Raw genomic sequence first — 19,267 nt, forward strand, 5'->3', positions numbered from 1 at the left:
ACAAAAGAGGGTGAGGGGTGGATGTAGTATAGTAGCACAGAGGCTGAGTTGACAGCTGCACCCCACCTGCCCCGCTACTCGCGGCTGGTCGACGCTTGAAACGTACCCAAGCACGTACGTTGGCGGTGACGAGGCAGAAGCCACCGCTGGCAATGTCGTAGTGCCCATGTCCATTGTGAGAGAGAAACTCTGTCTTCTGTCGTCTTCATCTTCGCCATTGTATCGCCAGCATTGCCTGTAGCAGCTCATCGCCCGCCATGTCCCTCGTCTCAGGTACGCAGTACTTACTCACATGCAGTGCAACACACCCACTAACACTAAGCTACCACTACCACAGACGCCATATGGGCTGCCTCACCCACAACCACGCGCGGACAGGCCACGCCCCTCTCATCCGATCCAAAGGGCGAGCGCATCGCCTATGCGGCACGTTTTGATCTTGCTCTCGTCCATCCGCTGCGAAGCTAATTGAGTGTCTGCAGTCTGGCAAATCCATCTTTCTGCGCTCCATTGACGATCCCGCCGTCAGCAAGCAGTACACCCAACACACAACACAGACAACCGTCGCCCGCTTCTCGCCCTCGGGCTTCTATGTCGCCAGCGGAGATGTGTCGGGCATGGTCAGGGTATGGGACTGCGCCGGCGAGGGTGCAACAAAGGGCGAATACCCCATCATCGCCGGCCGCATCAACGACCTGGCCTGGGACGGCGACTCGCAGCGCATCATTGCCGTAGGTGACGGCAAGGAGCGCTTCGGCCACTGCATCACCGCAGACAGCGGCAACAGCGTGGGCGAGATCTCGGGCCACTCGTCGCAAATCAACTGTGTCTCCATTCGCCAGCAACGCCCTCTACGCGCAGCCACCGGCTCCGACGACACCAGCCTTGTCTTCTACCACGGCGCCCCCTTCAAGTTCAACACCAGCCTGCGCGGCCAACACAACCGCTTCGTTTTCGGCACCGCCTTCTCGCCCGATGGCTCCGTATTCGCCAGTGTGGGTGCCGACAAGCGCATCTGGCTATACGACGGCAAGACTGGCGAGGCCAAGAACCAGATCGGTGAGGGAGTCCATACCGGTAGTATCTTTGGCATCTCCTGGTCCAAGGACTCAAACAGGTTCGTCACTGCTAGTGCTGACCAGACTGTACGCATCTGGGATCCCGAAGCCGGCAAAGCAATCCAGACGTGGAGGATGGGTGACGAAGGCGTCGTCAGTGTGCCTGACCAGCAGGTCGGCGTAGTCTGGCCCACGGGCCGCAGCGATGGTCTGATTGTGAGCGTCGATCTGGATGGGAACCTGAACTACCTCGTCGATGGCAACCCCAAACCAACTCGCGTCATTCGGGGCCACCAGAAGAACATCACATCAGCTGCCATAGCTGGTTCGACCTTCGCCACCGGCAGCTACGAGGGGCGCGTCCTTGCATGGGACACGACAACAGGGCTGGCCGACAAGGTTGAAGGCGCAGCCCATACCAGCTATGTCGCTGGCATCACCACGTCCGACAGCAGTAGCGGAAAGGAACTCTACAGTGTCGGCTGGGACGACACCTTACGCTCCATTTCGGCACCGGACAAGATCTTTACTGGAGAAGCGCATGACCTCAAGTTCCAGCCCAAGGGCGTCGCTGCTACATCCAGCACGGTGCTCATCCCTTCATCCGATGCCATCGCCGTCTACTCCAAGGGCACTCAAGTCAGCTCACTAGCAGTCAAGTACACGCCTACATCCATCGCCGCACATGGAACTACTGTAGCCGTGGGTGGAGATGACAAGCTTGTGCACATCTACACGCTTTCAGGCACCGAGCTCAAGGACACCGAGACGGTGTTGCGCCGCGCCACTTCGCCCATCTCAGCGCTTGCCTTCTCGCAGTCGGGTAGCAAGCTTGCCGTCGGTGCAGCCAACGGCAAGATATATGCGTACGACGCAAGTGCAGGCTGGAACCTCATCACGGACAGATGGAGTGCCCACACTGCACGCATTACCTGTTTGGCTTGGGATGAGAGCGAAAAGTACGCGGCAAGTGGCAGTTTGGATACTAACGTCATGGTCTGGAGTACGGAGGATCCCGGTAAGCGCATCAAGGCTCTCAACGCCCACAAGGATGGCGTCAACGGTGTGGCATGGGAAAAGGCAGCGAGGGTCATCTCAGCCGGCGGAGATGCAAGTGTCAAAGTATGGACTGTCAAGGCGTAAGTAGTTACGCCATCACTTTAACCAGAGATGCTGGCAGGAATCCGGCCAGGCATCTGAGAAAAACCCGGTTGGTGATTGATCATGTTCTAGATGTGTGTTCTAGCCAGATCAAGCCGCCTTTTTGAAGGACGCTCTAATACGGAGAGTGAAGCGGGAGACGTAGGTAGATGGCGGGGTTGAGCGCCCTTGCCCTTTTCGCTACCTACATATACGTAGTCTGATGACCTATCATCTATTTTCTCCACCCTCTCTTGTCCAATGCATGTTCCTTTTTTAATCCGCGTCAGATTGCACGTCGTTGGCTTGCGTGTGGCTGGCTACTAGATGCGGCTGCTCAGCCGCTATTCTACTCGTCGACATAACGGCTCATCTTCTACTCCAGCTATCGACTGACCCGGACAAGCGCCAGTCAGCCCTGTTTGCCTGATTTGCCTTGTTGTCTCCGGTGCGCCGCCACCTAAAAGTCGATAGCACATGCAAGCCAAGCAGAGGACATTTGTGGAGGACCAACGAGGCAATTATTGCCCTGCGGGTTTCTCGCAATTATATGCTCTGCCTCGTCGCTTCATTTTGTGCCGTTGAACCCGACTAGCCGTTGACAAAACTGCTCTTACACATACTAGTCTTTCATGGACAACTCTTTGGCCTCTGATCATCCCCATCTCCTGCCAATGGCAAACCCCCCACACTTCGATAGGAATAGCATGATGCACCACTCCTCAGATAGTCAAAATCCTCGATATCTGAACAGCCCCAGTGTAACTGGGTCTGACTCTGAATGGATCGTTTTTCAGCAAACCACTTCATCGCCAATGCTTCAAGGATACAATCAGTCGGTCTACTCGTTTTCGGCTCCATTGGAGCCCCCAAGTTTATTGCATCAGGCTGCATCGCAGCCTTGTCCCCGCACAACCCGAAATCTATCTACATCCAGCGACTACTCGCAGTTTCCGGTGAACAATATCATGAGCCGGTCGGCATCCCAGTTCTCGACCATGTCTTCCGGTCAGCACGCACATGGCTACAACACGATCCAAGCGCTACGCGGATCCTTCGACGGTGCATCGCCTTTAGACATGACACGTTCGTACTCGAGCACTTCAGATAACCCAGAGACTGTAAATCAGCAGCCTTCAGTGCAGTCAGATTTCACGTCACCCAACTGGCATACTGGTGGACAATTCGCTTTCGCACCACAGGTTCCAAACCAACACACCACAGCTGGCCCCTCGGCCCAGTACCAGTTGGACTTGAATAATAACTTGGGCATTGGAAACGGAAGCAGAAATCAGTCTTTGGATTGGAAAACACATACCACCGAGTAAGTATGATCCACAATCCTCTTGCGTACGATCACCAGCTACTGTTTATCAAATATGCCAAACTACGAACCGTACCTTGGGATTCGTTTGGATTCCGCACTTCTCCTGGTCCCAATGGATGCGCTTGGACGGACGTAGGCGTATTAATAATATTGTCGTGGAATTCTCCATGGATGCAACGGATTCCACCAGGATTACTGCTTTGTGAGCCAATCATCTTTGGATCAGACCACGGCACCGGGCCAGATATTCCTACTGGCAGATTTCAAGGATCTTCGAGCCTATGTATGGCCGTCTATCGAGTGACCCTGGCAGGAAAAGTCGGCATCCTAACCTCAAAAGACTCTGATAGATCTGAATATGATAATTTCGAACATGGACACGCTTGGAGCTAATTTGTGTGCGATTTTATTCCTGCGGAGAGCCACCCACTGGCTGCTGGCAACGAGTACAGAATTCAATCTCCCCATACTGGCACTTTCATTGTCTTACCACCTGGTTAATGGAGCACAATCCTACTACCATTGGACATCCATCCTTTTTTTCGACTCTACGACTATATATCCCAAATCTCCCCGGGCCCAGACTTTTTTCCTGGTTATTGAACTTCCATTGGATATTACTTGACGTGCTTCTTGGATCCATCTTCGAAGTCGTCAACTGGCGTTAATTAATGTAAGATTTCTTCACTTGTTATGATTCTCAGCATCATATGCTCGACCGAGCTGCACTGTCGTAAGAGAATTAGGGGTTTACCATTGGGATCAAGTGCTAGCTGGTCATTTCCTTGGTGTGTTTATTTTGCTGTTTACTCTCTATGCACTTAAGTCTCTCCATAAGGACGTCAAGATCCCCCAGCAGAAACCAATTTCACGCCGGGCAGATGATATCTCACTTCTGCAATACCGGTGTCATCAATACATTTTTCCAGAACGGAAACCATCTGTTCGAAAATTTTCATCTCATATCGTTCACTATCGACTTAGCATCCAATCCGACAACATCTAAGTTGCTCCTCGGATGATATCGCTCTATATCTCCGTATATCGTCACCACGATTGGTTATTCAGATCAACGTTTTTTCAATCGTAAAACTACTTTGAAAAATGCCGAGTCTTTGTTCAATTTCTGACCAGCGCTCAGACGAACTCATTCTAACATCAGAACAATAGATTTCCAAATCACCTTCACCCTTTCCCATCGAGCCAATCTCAATCGACAGGAGCTTTCGGCCAAAGTCTAGCTTATGAGCAGTCAAAGTAGGTTAGGTATATCGCCCTTGTCTTGAGTCTACTGACATGATCAGTCCACCACCCCCGTCCTCGCATCACAATAGTATTCCCACATCCAGTCAGGACAACGATTCACCATGTAGTTCGTCCACTGCTACCCCGACGGCTGCCACAACTGTTCAAAATACACTCACCTCCCAAGCTACTGGAGGCGACCCCGTTATCGGCCAAGTAACTCTAGGTGGAAGATTCACCTGCCTAAGCAAAATCTGTCGTGATGATGAAACCCTCACATTCAATCGTCACGCCGACTTCAAACGTCACTACACCAACATGCACGCGAGAAAACTGACGGAATACTTTTGCCCAGAAAAGGGGTGCCATCGCTCAAGGCATCCCGCATATGGAAAGAAAGGGCGAAGTTTCAAGGGGCGGAGGGATAAGATGAAGGAGCATGTGAAGACTGTGCATGATAACCGTGCCAGGAAACGAAGGAGAGTTGAGGAGAGCGAAGAAAAAGATGAAGATGAGGATCCCTTGGGGACTGATGGTAATGATAAGTCAAGGTTGTAACGATAGGGTGGTGATGTGTTGTGCGAGCAAGGAACGTGGTTAGGTCTTGAATACTTCTTACTTGTTTTTCTAGTTATTCATATCAAGGTAGCATTTCATTCTGGATATCTGTATTCTATTTCAATTTATAGGTATGACCCAATGACTGTATTATTGGCTTGCATAGTAGGAATGCTGTGACAGAAGTGATACGGCTACTACCCTTTTCAAGATGCCTCATAGTATGCTGATCGCAAGCAAATCTCGGCCGAGTTCTCCGCTGGATGTACGGCTCCGACTGGGAAACTTTGGCGCATATGTGCAGCCCGCAGCTCATCACATATCGCAGCGGGGAACTGAGGAGATAGGAAGAGGCAAGGTGGGGCGAGGGCGGGGCTGATCAGTTGAGAGCAGATAACATGATCCGAGACAGGCAGGGATGTCGGCACATTTTATACCACCGTTCTCAAACAGGCATTGCCGATGTACTCGGATCAAGAAACCAACACAACTATTTTGAAAAAAAAAACACCAAGGTTCCTTCAAATTTGAAAATATACCGATATCAATTCATTGGACCATTAGGCACAACCCAGTAGTACCCAGAGGCTAGAAACATCTCATACACTCATTCCAATGTCATCGCCTAAGATCCAGCTCCAACAAGGAACAGTCGTAGGCACTCTCTTACACGGAAAATACCCTCATGCAGTCGAGGCATTCCGAGGCATTCCATATGCCTTACCACCGACCGGCGACCGTCGGTTTAGGCCACCAGAAAAAGTCGGAAAAGGCGAAGGCATTATAGACGCAACGAAATTTGGACCCAGGGCTCCCGCACAGCAATTCATCAAACTAGGGCCAGTATTAGACGAAAGCGAAGATTGTTTGACTGCGAATGTGTTCCGTCAAGCGGGAACTGGACAATGCACCGGGCTACCGGTTGCGGTTTATTTACATGGAGGAGCTTTTAATCGTGGGAATGCTGCTATGCATGATACTGCGTCAATGGTTGGGTGGTCTGAGAAGCCATTTGTTGCAATCTCGTTTGGGTATCGAATTGGGGCGTTGGGTTTCCTTCCATCGAAGCTTAGTGCTAAAGAGGGTGTGCTCAATTTGGGCTTGAAAGATCAGATATGCTTGTTCGACTGGGTTGAGGAGAACATTGGAGCATTTGGGGGCGACAAGAACTGCGTTACTCTTATAGGTCTTTCAGCTGGTGCACATTCGGTATGTTCAATTACTTCTCAGCTGCTTAATTGCTCATGCTACGCAGATTGGCCACCATCTACTGAACTACGAAGAGGGCAAAGCACCAAAATTTCATCGAGTCATTATTGAATCTGGTGCACCGACATCCCGCGCCGTCCGCAACCCAGATGCGGAGATTCACGAGATGCAATTCCAGGACTTTTTGAAAGAAGTCGAATGTCCACCATCATTACCCGAGTCCGAAATCTTCACCTACCTCCGCAACCTCCCCACCTCAACCATCGCCAAAGCTCAAACCAAAGTATTCTCCAAGTACAACCCCAGCTTACGTTGGGCATTCCAACCCGTAATCGACCACGAAATCATCCGCAGCCGCCCCATCGACGCCTGGCGCGACGGCCACTGGCACAAACTCCCCATAATGACGGGCTTCCAAGGCAACGAAGGCTCCCTCTACGTCAACAAGTCCATGTCCACCCCTTCTGAATTCCTCGCCTTCTGGAAAACGCTTCTCCCACAGCTAAGCAGCGACGACATCGAAGCAATCAACAACCTCTACCCGGACCCGACCTCCGACCCTACCTCCCCTTACAAAGAAACACGACTGGATCTGGGCGTCGGACCAATGTACAAGCGCATAGAAGCGTCCTACGCGGACTACGCATATGTAGCTCCCGTGCGCCAAACTGCCTTCTTCGCCTCCCCACACGCACCTGTGTACCTCTACCACTGGGCCATGCGCCGCGACGTCATCGACGGCGCTCGTCACGCTGACAACATGTTCTACGAAGTGCGCGACCCGGCCGTCTGCTCGCAGTTGGCGTCTCAAGACGAGCTATCTGGGATTTTGCATGCGTATGTCACCAGTTTCATTTGTACGGGGCGTCCGAATGCGGTTAAAGGACCGTTTGGGAATAGGCCTGAGTGGGAGGCGTATAAGAGGGGTGAGGGGAGGGTTATGATGTTTGGGAAGGGGAATACGGAGTTGATAGGGGGAAGTGAGGTTGGGGAGTTGGCAGGCATGGTGCCGGATGAGTATACGGTTAGGGAGAGTGAGTTTTGGTGGGGGAAGGTTGAGTTGTCGCAGCAGTAGGTTTGGGAGGTGGAGGAAGGGGTAAGAGATGCTTTGATGTAGTATTAGAGCTTGCTACTACTGCTTGCTGGGATGGGCTTGGTGGGAAAGCATAGAAGCGGTTTTCTCTATTCATCCATACCACCACTTTTCTCATCATATTTTCTCATTTCTAATTCTGTATTCATCGAGTCATCTTGTTCCTCGAGTTTCATCATGTTGTATTACAATGATGCAAGTACGTCGCCATTCCAGTGTCTTGGCAAAACGTGTTATCGGAAGTTGATGTACCGCCGGGAAACACCTCCGATAGAGGACTGGGCATCTATGATACGGTTGTTTGCCTCGAGAGTGGGCCAGCGTTGATAGGACAATGTAGCCAAGCCGCTACGAATTGCAAGGAATGGGAAGTTTTGCTCAAATCATCTTCTTGCGTAGTCGCACTAACGCCATCCGAACTGTTCATACAGGTTTTTTGACTTTAATAAATGATCGGGCTACGTATCTTAACCGAAGGTGAGCTGTCTACTATCTTGGTGCAGCAACACGACTCTGCAGTGCATATGCTACCCATGGCTCAACCTTGCAGCACCCCACATTCTCCAACAGTGTTTTTGGAAAGGATGTTGCATTTGTTCCGAGTGCAACATTCCTGCGATAACGAGATAGGAAGGAACTACGGTTGACATGCGATTGCGATGTAACCGGGACCATGGATAAGGTCCATCCAATATCTCTTTTATCATCTGGTATCTTTGCGGGGATATCGCACAACAAGCCGTACCAAGGTCCATTCGGTCTTGCGTGCTCCAAGACAAAATGCAATAAGTGAATCCCCACCACCACAAGCTCGTTTCATCCGGCTCTCAACGCTCGCAAACTAATCTTCGACCTGGAACTTTCCGATCGCAATCATGAAGACCGGCGCCGACTTTCCCAAAGAAGAAGGCAAGAAATCAGCCATGTCAAAAGACATAGAGCTCCAACAACCCCACGCTTTCGACGGAGACTCCCTGAACAAGAAAGAAAGCGAAATAGAAGGCCAAGTTGAAGACCTCGATGAAGCAAATATATTCCTGCGACAGCACAACATCACACCAGAATACATAGCCAAGCTACTCGATGACAAAGCAGCCAACAAGCGTGTATCCCGGAAAGTCGATCTGCGTTTACTCCCGCTACTATGCGGTACCTACTTCCTCCAATTCATTGATAAGCAAGCCATCAGCTACTCCGCCGTCTTCGATCTCTTCGAAACAACCGGCATCACCGGCGCACAGTACTCGTGGCTCGGTTCCATATTTTACTTTGCCTACCTAGTCGCTGAGTGGCCCTCCGCCTATCTCGCCCAACACTTCCCCACCGCCCGCGTTGTCTCCATCTACTGCTTTTGCTGGGGGTCCGTCATGCTCGTCACCGCTGCGACGAACAACTTTGCGGGGTTTGCGGCTATGCGGTTTTTGCTGGGGATCTTTGAGTCGGTTGTTACGCCGGCGTTTATGATGGTGAGTCCCCTCAACATACCCCAAGTATCTACATAATCGGAACAAGAAAACTGACCCGCGAGCGTTGTTTTTCTGGCAAACAGATCGTAGGTATGTGGTACATGGGTGACCAACAACCCGCGCGCGCAGGCATGTTCTACTGCTTCAACGGCATGGGCGCCGCCATCGGCGGCATCCTCTTCTACGGCGTCGGCTACGCCAAGAGCTTCACCGTCTGGAAAATCATATACCTCATCTGTGGCGGTATGACGGTGCTCTGGTCTTTACTCCTCTTCTTCAAACTCCCCGATAATATCATGTCTGCGAAGAACTTTTCGGTAGAGGAGAAGGCGCTGCTGATTGCACGGGCCGCGAAGAATCGTACCGGCGTGTACAATCGCACGATCAAGCCACGCCAGATTCTCGAGGCTTTGACGGATGCGCAGGTTTGGTTGCTTTTCGTTTATGTGCTGCTGAATGAGGTTATTAATGGGGGTATGTCGAACTTTGGTAAGTTGATCATCAAGGATGTGGCGGGCGGCGATGCGCTTCGGACTACATTGTACGGTATTCCGCAAGGCTTTGCACAGGTGTTTTGGGTATTTACGGGTCCGTTTCTTGCGTCTCGTCTGCCGAATGCACGTACGTATATGATGGCGCTTTACCTGTGCCCTACGATTATCGGGACTACTTTGATTTGGCAGTTGCCGCGGACGAATCTCGCAGGGTGTCTCGCGGGATACTATTTGGTATGTATTCACTCAATTCCGCGGGTAGCTGGACCGGGTTTTGCTAAAGAGTTAACTCAGGTTGGCTCCTACGTGGGTGGACTAGTGATCGCACTCCAATTCCCCGCATCCAACGTCGCCGGATACACGAAGCGGACGACTGGAACAGCGTTTGTTTTTCTAGCATATTGTATCGGTAACATCATCGGTAAGTACTTTTATGAAGCCCCGAACTTATTGCATCCCCTTGATTGACCTCAAAACCCCCCAGGACCCCAAGCCTTCCTGGCCAAAGAAGCCCCCATCTACGAAACAGGCGTCAGGACAGTCTTGGCTTGCTCAGTCGCCCAGTTCTTCCTGGCCTTTGTCATTAGAGTTTTGCTCGCCCGACGAAATGCTCAGCGTGATCGTGAAGAAGCTCAAGACGACCAGCATGGTACTGTCAGTGATGTGGGCGTCATTGAGGATGCTACGGATTTTCACAATCGAAAGTTTCGGTACAGGTTGTAGATTGTATATCTGGTGTATATAATCGCTTCGAGAATTGATTTTGTACACTTTGTTGATTATTACCAAATCTTGGACGTGTGTCTTCGCATCTACCAAGGTCCGCCTTTAAATGCACCTTGTAGTGTGGTCAGCCAAAAGGTATCCGTACCTGTCTAGTGTCAAACGAGGCGTTAGTGTGACTATAGAGCAAACTTCTCATAGTTGACTATACGGATTTTCAAGAGTGACATTGCAGTTCTCATCAGGAGAAGGAAACCGCGTCGCCCAACTAGTGGATTTGAAACATGAAAGACGCGTACATAGCGCTGTCTGGCCCTCAGGATCTTGCTTACGGTAGAAGCGTTCTGGATCATCCTTGCATTATTGGCTTTATTACTAATGTGTCTGTACGCATCATTGCGACTTTGGGAATCTGATATACTGCGCTTTGTAAGTTCAGCATCGATGCTAACGATGGCTTTATAGGCATAGATGTTGGGTGCTGGGCGCGTTATGAGAATCTACAGCAGCGTTGTGGTAACCTTGTGTTTAATGGACGGGGTTTTGATGTAGGATGGTGTGATAGCGTCGAAGCTGGTTACGGTGTCTCGGAGGACATGGTATAGGTTGGATGGCTGGATGTAGGGGCATAAGATACTTTCATCTGGTAGAATTACGTTCATTGCTAGAATTGTGTCAAGTGCGAGTCTTGTATAGCCTCGAATGAGTGGGTGTTGATGACAATCAGAGAAGGGGGTCGGATGCTGGATAGATGCCGCGTATACATTGGATTAAGATTCTTTGATCAGATTATTGCAAGGTTATTTATTTACAAACGATCATCTAACGTAGTTGTTGAAGTGTTCCTCATTAAGGCCAATACTATCATATATTCCATATATCCATGAGAATTGTATGTATCAACCTAGATAAGCTACCTAACGTAAATAGCTGGATAGCTAGCTCCGAATCTAGTTCTGTAGTAGTTGGCAACGAATTAATTCCCAGGAGAGCTTCCTGAGCACCAGGATATGAAGGAAAACTTTCTGTGGAGGCGAAAAATTAAGGGAAAGTTGGGTTTAACAGTGAAATGGTTTTCTAGATCTAGGGGTTATTTTTAGTTTTCGAAGAAAAGAGATTCGGAGTCTCTCGATTAAGTATTCTTCAGACTTGATCTCATGTTACTTTGTCAAAGTTACCAAAGCGAATACTACCATTCAGAGTCACAAAATTGATTTCTCATGATATTCAGTATCGAAGAAAATAGCCGATATGTAATTGAAAAGGTACCGTCAGGTAGCGCTAGCTTGCACTCTTTAGACAAAGGTATGAGATAAGTTAATAGAGCGATTTTCCATTTGTACGAACAAACTTTAAGATATAATACAATCATAAAATACAAATCCACGACCCAATATTGTCTTAATAGCCACTTTCGAGAGATAGTCACCAAAGAGTCATCCTACAACTCTTCCGTACAGCAACCGATGATACCAGCCAATTGATACATCTGCACCTGCGAAACACATCTTTCCCCCATCCAGATTTTTCTAACGAGATTAATCACCATCGTTTTGATAGTGTCTCTATGAACAGTTCCAATGTTGCCACCCATTGGGCACGCGGTCTGCTTTTCCAGACTAGCAGACCCATGACCCCAACAACCACACTACGAGGTACCACTTTCTTGGCAAACCTTATCGCAACGTGCTTGAAAAACATATTCTGCTTTTGCCTCACCCGCTCCACATGCTCCGCTCTCTTGTTCTTCGTAGGAAATGGAACCTTAGGTACCTCTTTGTCCAGAAACTCGCATAGTGGCTCCCAGCCATCCTCCAAGTGGAACTCAAGCAATCGCTCTTTCGGCACTGCAGCCCGAATCTCGGCATAGTGTTGCTTGTACCGGTCCTTGGCTACTCGGCGCATCTCATGAACGTTTCGTACGCCGTAAAATCCCAACATGATTTTGCGAATCGTCTTGCCGCCATTCAGCCCATACAGCGGTCCCAGCATATTGACGATAAGGTCCGCACGCATTCCCCATGTGGTGCTGAAGATAGCCTCTTCCATACTGTCATACCATGAATCAATATCGCGCTCTACCAGGATGACCTTGGCTTCTGGGTATGCCTCGATGAGTTGCATAGCAAAGAAGGAGCCCATATCAGTGACTGCTTCGTAGGGTCCAAATAGAATGTCCCAGTCGGCGCGTGTAAAGGGCGCTCCTGTGTATGTTGGGAGAGTAGGAAAGTAAGAGTCGCAGGCCTTGTTGAAAAGCTGCCACTCGAGAGGCGAGCTGAGAGCCTGAATTCCATGGTGTACGCCTTGGTATCCTAGCATTTCAAGGGCTTGAGTAATCGAGGCTGAACCTGTTTTTACAAGTCCAAATCGGTCAGTTCAACGTATTTCCTATGCAGTATGGTATTCGAAGTCAAAAGTTGAGTGCACTCACCAGTACGTGTCATGCCCAATGACAGCACCTTCAACTCTCGCTTAGGGCGATTGATATCGGAAACTGGTGTCGACATTGCTAAGGGACTAATTATCTTGTTCATGCAATAAATCTCGACAAAAGGGCTTGAATGAAATCAAGGCAAGACTGGAAGCCATTTTCAACAACCTTAATAACGATGACAAATCGTTTTTGTTTCATTCTCTTATCACTGCAACCTGTGAGTAGTCCTCCCTGAACATTCCATCTACTAGAACATAAACCACGTGCTTGCAAGATTGGCAGCGAGTCTTCGTCAATTCATTTTGCCGAAGAATAGCCACGTCCGTTCATCTGAGCCATCACTAACTGGATCTTGGCTTGATCGTGCTCAGCCAACTACCCTTCGGGTTGGGTTGTGAGGGCACTGCCAATCTATCGGGAAACTCGGCCGTGACTTCGAACATGCGACAGATGACTCGTAAATCGCTATTTACTTGATCGAGCAACTAATTCGAACATGCTCCGTGTTGCACGGTGATCCAGCCGTGGAGACGATGCTCGTGTCACAGTTTTACGTATACCTCAACGGGTAGGAAACTATTACGACAATACTTAACTAAAAGAAAAAAGGAATAGAGCTCCGCTCCGGGGTGTGGGGACATGAATCGAGTGGATTTTGGGAAGACGCCCTGCAGATATACTCTAACCCCTTGGCAATGCTTCTCCGCGGATCGAAGTCCCCTTTTTACCTTGTTAGCTGCGTTTGATACCTGCAATTGATCCATGTATTAGACGCTAAAAGGTCTTGGCAGGACCGGGTGTCGCCGCTTCTACCACCAGAGAACGGACAATAACGGAAACATCCGATTTATCGATACGACTTGTCAGTAACCATCGAAAGAGTATGATGAGTCAGAATCACCACAAATCATCCTTGCCTGTTGCATTCAAGTTGTTATGCTGGGAATCAAGTTAAGCATTCAATGTCAGCTTGCCATGTTGTGATAAAGTGTAAGGTGTCACATACCTAACACCTTCTTGCTACAACCAAGTGGATATTGCTGAACATCTGCAGTAAGAACGGAAAAGCATCTCCGTTCCACCACTAACCCATATAATTCAGCCATGTCCCGCTACAATAAGAAGTATTAGGTAAGCAAACAGATCAGCATCTTCTCTTATCAACTTGACTTGTAGTCAGCGACTGACTTTTGCATTGGGATCTCGAGATTGAAAAAAGCCATCGGTTATCACACCGATCTTTTACGCAACCACACTGCTTCATAACGCAAATCGTGATAGTAAAACAACCGATTTATCGTTATACACTGACTAAGGAAGAGGATATCGTACGACATGCAGCATGCTGCACGTCAGGTTTGATCCACTTGATCTAGTTGTATAACACGCGCGTCACAAAACTCAGGGTCATATACTGACAACAAAGGTGCAAAAAAGACGCTTATTTGCGCATGTATTGCGAACCAATGGAGGCAAGTTGAGCAGCACGTGGGGAACTAACCTAGCACTTTACTTTGCGTGCATATTCAAGACAAGCATTCCCAGTGACGATCTTCGCTGAAGCGAGAGTGCTTGTATGGAAGATTAAGCAAATTCTTTCCAGGGGCCCGGACTGCGGAGCTTCGACTCTCCATATGAGCACGCTAATCGCATTCGGTCCGACTTTGGTCGTTCGGCTCGGTCGTCTCTAGACATGGCCATGACTCGAGGTTTGGCGTTTGTATCGATCATAGGCAAATGGAGAGGAAAATCTACAAAAGTGGTATGAGGCTGTGTTCTTCGCCGAAACTGCAGTGCAAGCAGGATTGTGAGCGAGTTGAAAGATTGAACTCCATCTGCTGGTGAAGCTATCAGTAAAGTGTACTGATGTTGATTTTCACACATTTGTAGATTTTGCCATACTCTACGTTGCCATTTAAATTTTGATGATAGAATTGTTAATTAGAATTCTTTTTCGTACATTCGGAAAGGCTGCGTGGTGATGTTGATTCACTGTTCTTGGAAACAGGGGCAGAAGGTGAATTAAAGTGTAGCCGAGTGATCTTAAGATTAAGAAGTATCTGACGTAGCCAACTCATGATTTCTGTCCAGAAACTCAAAATTTCCACTAATCTATAGCAACTCTCAATCTGCACCTGACCGCTGCATCTCTAGCTACTGGACTTCCAGGACTGCACACAATGGTGAAGTTGTGCCAGTCTCTTTCCAAATCAATGTCCAATCCCTCGATGGCATCGTATCTCTGTACCATTCGTACTATCACATATCCAGCCTCTGTAAGTGCAAACTGCTGCCCAATGCATATACGTGGTCCGCCATTGAAAGGGACGTACTGCCAAGTCATTCCAGGTCTCTTCTTTTCCCACCGCTCAGGCACAAACTCGTCTGCATCGACACCCCATAGATCTTTCCGTCGATGAAGTACATGCGTGCTGAAGTTGACTTCTGTCCCCTTAGGTACGAAGATGGGCATATTTCCATCCGGACCCCCGCCTGTGGGAAGCGTCGTATCTCGTACGGCGCAACGCGAGTTGAAAGGTACAACCGAATGTAAGCGCAACGCCTCGTTCAAGACGTGTTGAAGATAGGAGCATCCCTTGAGTTTCTCAAATGTGATACTCTGCCCTACTGTACTTGAGTAAGGACCAAAAGTTTCGAGAATGGTTTCGCGTAGCTTGGTGTATATCCGTGGATTTCGCACGATACAATAGAAGACCCAAGCTGTAAGGGATGCCGTTGTATCCCTGCCAGCGGCTAAGAGCCCCAGGACTTGCTCACGTACTTCGGCGCGGTCAGAGTAGCGGGCACGCAGTGACTCTAAGAAGTCGTAGCGAAGCTTGGAAGATCCTTGCTCTCGGGACTGATCAGCTGTATCGATGGCGTCGTCGACAAATTTGTGGAGTGTCTGAATACATTGTTTCAATTCTTTGTTTCCATATAACCAATAGAGGCTTCGCAGTCGCATTCTTGTTCCCAAGATGCTCAGCATGCGCTCAAAGGCATGACCAAAGTCGTCTTGTTCGTGCTGAATCTGTTCGCGTCCTTTGCGTTGGATGGAGAGAAGCGATCTCAGAGAGTGTGTACTATGGCCAAGGAACAGCTCGGTTGCTGAGTCCATGGTGAGACGCGGTAACAGGGCAGCCAGACTCACAGGTGCCGACCATGCTCGGCCATCGTCGTCAATCCTAGATTCCTGTTCCATTGACTCAATGATCCGAAACATCGTTTGGACGTGTTCCTCGAGTAGATCAAGCTTGGAAATACTTTCTCTGGAGAAGATAGGTCGCATAGCCTCGCGGGACCGATGCCAAACCTTACCATCTACGGCGAAGATGCTTCGTCCAAGTGCTGTCTTTAGGTTTGTCCTCCTGGCCGTGCCCATGATGAAATCTCCAAACTGTGTTGCAAGCATTGCCTGCATATTCTGCGGCTCAGCAGTAATGAAATTCGATGTACCGAGCACAGATAGTCCCCAAGTATAACGGCCCATTTTTTCAAAGCGCGCAGCCACAAAGTCAGGTGTCCTTTGCTCTTTGTCAGCTCTCAAACTGCGGCGTACCAAGTCAATACCGAGAGGCCATCGTGTCGGCTCGAAAGGGACCGGACCACAACCGAGTCGACGGGCTTTGATAGAATATCGTAGTGGCTTGATGAGAGTGACATTGACGATGCATAGTAGCAGAGAAATACATATCCCTGGGAGCAGATAGTTTTGCAGCATCTCAGATGCGTTAGTTGTGGTGTTTTATGAGTAAGTGGTGGTTTCCAACAGTTGAGCAATTTAAGGGCTTAAATATGGCCATCGGCCACGCCTGTTTCGAGAACAAGTCTTGTCCACGTGCGCAACACTAAACAAGGGGTTGGTGACCACTAAAGGTATTTGATCCCGTGTTAAATCTGGGTCGCTAGGCCTTTACAGGCGAAAAGGTGGGGGATTTAGTAGTAGTTACTCTGCTCACCGAGGAAGATACTATAGTCATTTTGATTACAATACGATGATATCTACTCCGATTTTCTCTCACACTGATAAACTCTCAACCCTTTCTTGATAGAAACTACTTCCAAATTTCTTCTTGCCGCCTTTATTGATCAAAATCAGATACAGGTGTCAGGTTAACACGCAGAGGTAACTTTTCCCACACCAGATAAGTTCCTTGACTGTTCCACCAGTCGTTCTCGGGATCGTGCAGCTCCCAGTCAAAATACCGAACAAGCTTCTGTAGGTGGTCATTAGTAGTCTTGCTTCACACAAGTATTTGGAACATAGTGAACATACCGCCATAGTGAGTGACATCTCAGCATAAGCCATACTGCAGTAGCCATAGTAGTCAGCACATGTTTCCGGTTCACCTTCTGTTCTGGTTATACTTACGATCGTCCAATGCAGGCCCTTTGCCCATAAGAGAATGGTTGAACAGCAGAACGGTCGTCATTCTGAAACTCTGAGTCTGGCTCATCAAGCCATCGCTCTGGGTGAAATTCGCGTGCGCATTTGAAGTTGTGCTCTGAGTGCCCAGCCGCCAATTGGTTGACACCTACAGCATAGCCACCTGGAACCCATTTGCCCTCTATCATCTCACCCTTTCCAGGAACAAATCGCGGCAGCGATCCTGGAGTAGGCGGATAGAGGCGCATTCCCTCGTTAAGGCAAGCGCGCAGATATTTGCAGCTAGTGACAGCCTGCATTGTCATATCACTGCGCCGTTTGAACTGACTACGGATCTCTTGTTTGAGTTTCTCAAGTTTATCTGGGTTGCGCAGGAGCAAGTATGTCAAGCCAGACATACCGCCTGCAGATGTGCCACTGCCAGCCACGATGAAGTTGGATGAAAGCATGACCAATTCGAGATGATTGAGCTTCTCATCATTCTCGAGGATATAAGACCTGTTGTGTGTAGTTGTCAGCACTCTATCGATGATCCGATACAAATCGGGTATGATTGGGTAGAGTTACATGAAATCCTTGCCAGCATTCTTGGCTTCAACCCGTGCTTTTAATTTCGCCTCAGTCATGGCAATGTGCTTCTTTCTCGATTCGACAACGTATTTTGGAGTCATCCAGTTGAGAAGACCCATGAAACCATACTGCACAGCAAGCTGAAACCACACGATAGCTTTGGCACGAGCCAGAATAGCTTGTATCCATGGTTGGTCGGGGTTGTTGACACAACCTGACGGCTCGCCAAATGCCAGATCGGATACAATATCGAATGCGACAAGATTGTACCATGTTGTCATATCGAGTGGTTCTGTTTTACATCGCTGATGTAACTTTTGGACAAGATTATCTGAGTGATCTTGGAAATACTGTTCCTGTTCGCGTCTAGTTTTTGAAAAGAAACGTCAGTATGAACTTGCTACACCAAGTCGCATGAGAGAAAAGATTTCAACTTACAATGCCCTTTGGCTAAAAGCAGGGTCTATAGCTCTTCTAAGCCTCAAGTGTCTATCCTGGTGCTCAGTCATCAAGCTACGCTGACCACCAATGCTTGCTGGAGCGATGCCTCTGCCATCTAGAGCTTTGACAAACTCTGGGTTTCGTTGTCCGTATATCTTTTTCCACGCTCCCGATGTGGTATATGAGAGTTCATCAGGAGCAATGCGCACAACTGGGCCGTACTGATCATGAAGTTCACGTATTTTCCAGCTGATTCGACCTTTCATATTGGTGTAGTTCCATGGCAGGCGAGAGATAGCCCATAGTTTTGGCCCAGGATAGCCAGCAAGAGGACTCAGATAGAGATTGTACACTACCTTCCCCGTAATATGGAGTAGAATCTGTAGAGCATTATGAGGTGGAGTGGAGAATGTCGCTAAAATTGAGACTTACAAAAACGAAAATGCCAGTGATGATATTACAAAATGTAAATAGTGGTGCTTGGGTGAATTGGTATCCAGCACTGTCCAGCACCGATGCGCTCGTCATTTTGTTCTCGAACAAGAAATATCCAATTGACTGGAAGTTTGGAATGCTTCCAGCTCAGCAGTTGAAAGAAAATGCACGGCAGCAATTGAACAGCATACGGCGGGCACAGTTGGAACGAGTCTAGGAACGCGGAATCCATTCTCCTTGTGGTTTTCAGTTTTTGCATGCAATAATCAATAAATCTGAGTATTGCGGTACACATCAAGCCAATCAGAAGTTTACAATTAGACACGCCCTCGCGGCCTGTGTAAGTCTAGTAAACACAAGCGACGCTAGGGAAGAATGGTAACCAGCTCGGAGAATTATCTCGGCCCTTGGCGATCGGACCGATCTTTGCCCCGAGTGTGGCGTGCAGAGAGAGAAGGTTGGTTGGGTGCATGACAGGGGGAGAAGAGCGATCGACCGAGAACAAACGCCGACAACATCAAAAGAGTGCAAGTGTAACAAGAACACAATCGCTAGCAACTGTATAGCACCAGACCAACTGTATGCAGTAGCGAATCGCTAGCGACTGACTGTATATCGCAACGGACCGAAAATACTGTTGTGTGGATGAGTTTGCGATCTGGACGCGTGAGAGAGATGGCCATCTCG

General features: G+C 48.8%; 6 protein-coding genes across 6 annotated transcripts; 4 read left to right on the forward strand and 2 right to left on the reverse strand.

The window, feature by feature from the left end:
- Window positions 1-257: 257 nt before the first annotated feature.
- Window positions 258-3,661, forward strand: COCVIDRAFT_14413 (hypothetical protein; the record flags this gene model as incomplete). The annotated part of the gene is made up of 6 exons (XM_014703030.1): window positions 258-273; window positions 338-447; window positions 483-2,197; window positions 2,309-2,360; window positions 2,825-3,522; window positions 3,562-3,661. 6 exons carry the CDS (start codon window positions 258-260, stop codon window positions 3,659-3,661), a joined length of 2,691 nt encoding a protein of 896 aa, XP_014558516.1.
- A 1,280-nt stretch (window positions 3,662-4,941) lies between these two features.
- On the forward strand, window positions 4,942-5,265 carry COCVIDRAFT_49676 (hypothetical protein; the record flags this gene model as incomplete). The annotated part of the gene is made up of 1 exon (XM_014703119.1): window positions 4,942-5,265. A coding segment is annotated over one exon (324 nt), but the record flags the coding sequence as incomplete, so codon positions are not given.
- A 678-nt stretch (window positions 5,266-5,943) lies between these two features.
- On the forward strand, window positions 5,944-7,612 carry COCVIDRAFT_25033 (hypothetical protein; the record flags this gene model as incomplete). Its single annotated transcript, XM_014703046.1, has 2 exons — window positions 5,944-6,537; window positions 6,584-7,612. 2 exons carry the CDS (start codon window positions 5,944-5,946, stop codon window positions 7,610-7,612), a joined length of 1,623 nt encoding a protein of 540 aa, XP_014558532.1.
- Window positions 7,613-8,553: 941 nt separating this feature from the next.
- Window positions 8,554-10,313, forward strand: COCVIDRAFT_94102 (hypothetical protein; the record flags this gene model as incomplete). The annotated part of the gene is made up of 4 exons (XM_014703120.1): window positions 8,554-9,096; window positions 9,180-9,824; window positions 9,885-10,011; window positions 10,075-10,313. The coding sequence occupies 4 exons, from the start codon at window positions 8,554-8,556 to the stop codon at window positions 10,311-10,313; spliced, it is 1,554 nt and encodes a 517-aa protein (XP_014558606.1).
- A 1,542-nt stretch (window positions 10,314-11,855) lies between these two features.
- On the reverse strand, window positions 11,856-12,820 carry COCVIDRAFT_25035 (hypothetical protein; the record flags this gene model as incomplete). The annotated part of the gene is made up of 2 exons (XM_014703047.1): window positions 11,856-12,661; window positions 12,745-12,820. 2 exons carry the CDS (start codon window positions 12,818-12,820, stop codon window positions 11,856-11,858), a joined length of 882 nt encoding a protein of 293 aa, XP_014558533.1.
- Window positions 12,821-14,854: 2,034 nt separating this feature from the next.
- On the reverse strand, window positions 14,855-18,673 carry COCVIDRAFT_36153 (hypothetical protein; the record flags this gene model as incomplete). Its single annotated transcript, XM_014703121.1, has 7 exons — window positions 14,855-14,918; window positions 15,081-16,468; window position 16,770; window positions 17,120-17,632; window positions 17,702-18,070; window positions 18,143-18,525; window positions 18,578-18,673. The coding sequence occupies 7 exons, from the start codon at window positions 18,671-18,673 to the stop codon at window positions 14,855-14,857; spliced, it is 2,814 nt and encodes a 937-aa protein (XP_014558607.1).
- Between the last annotated feature and the right edge of the window lie 594 nt (window positions 18,674-19,267).

This window comes from Bipolaris victoriae (assembly GCF_000527765.1).
Source record: "Bipolaris victoriae FI3 unplaced genomic scaffold scaffold_25, whole genome shotgun sequence".
NCBI classification, from domain to species: Eukaryota; Fungi; Ascomycota; class Dothideomycetes; order Pleosporales; family Pleosporaceae; genus Bipolaris; species Bipolaris victoriae.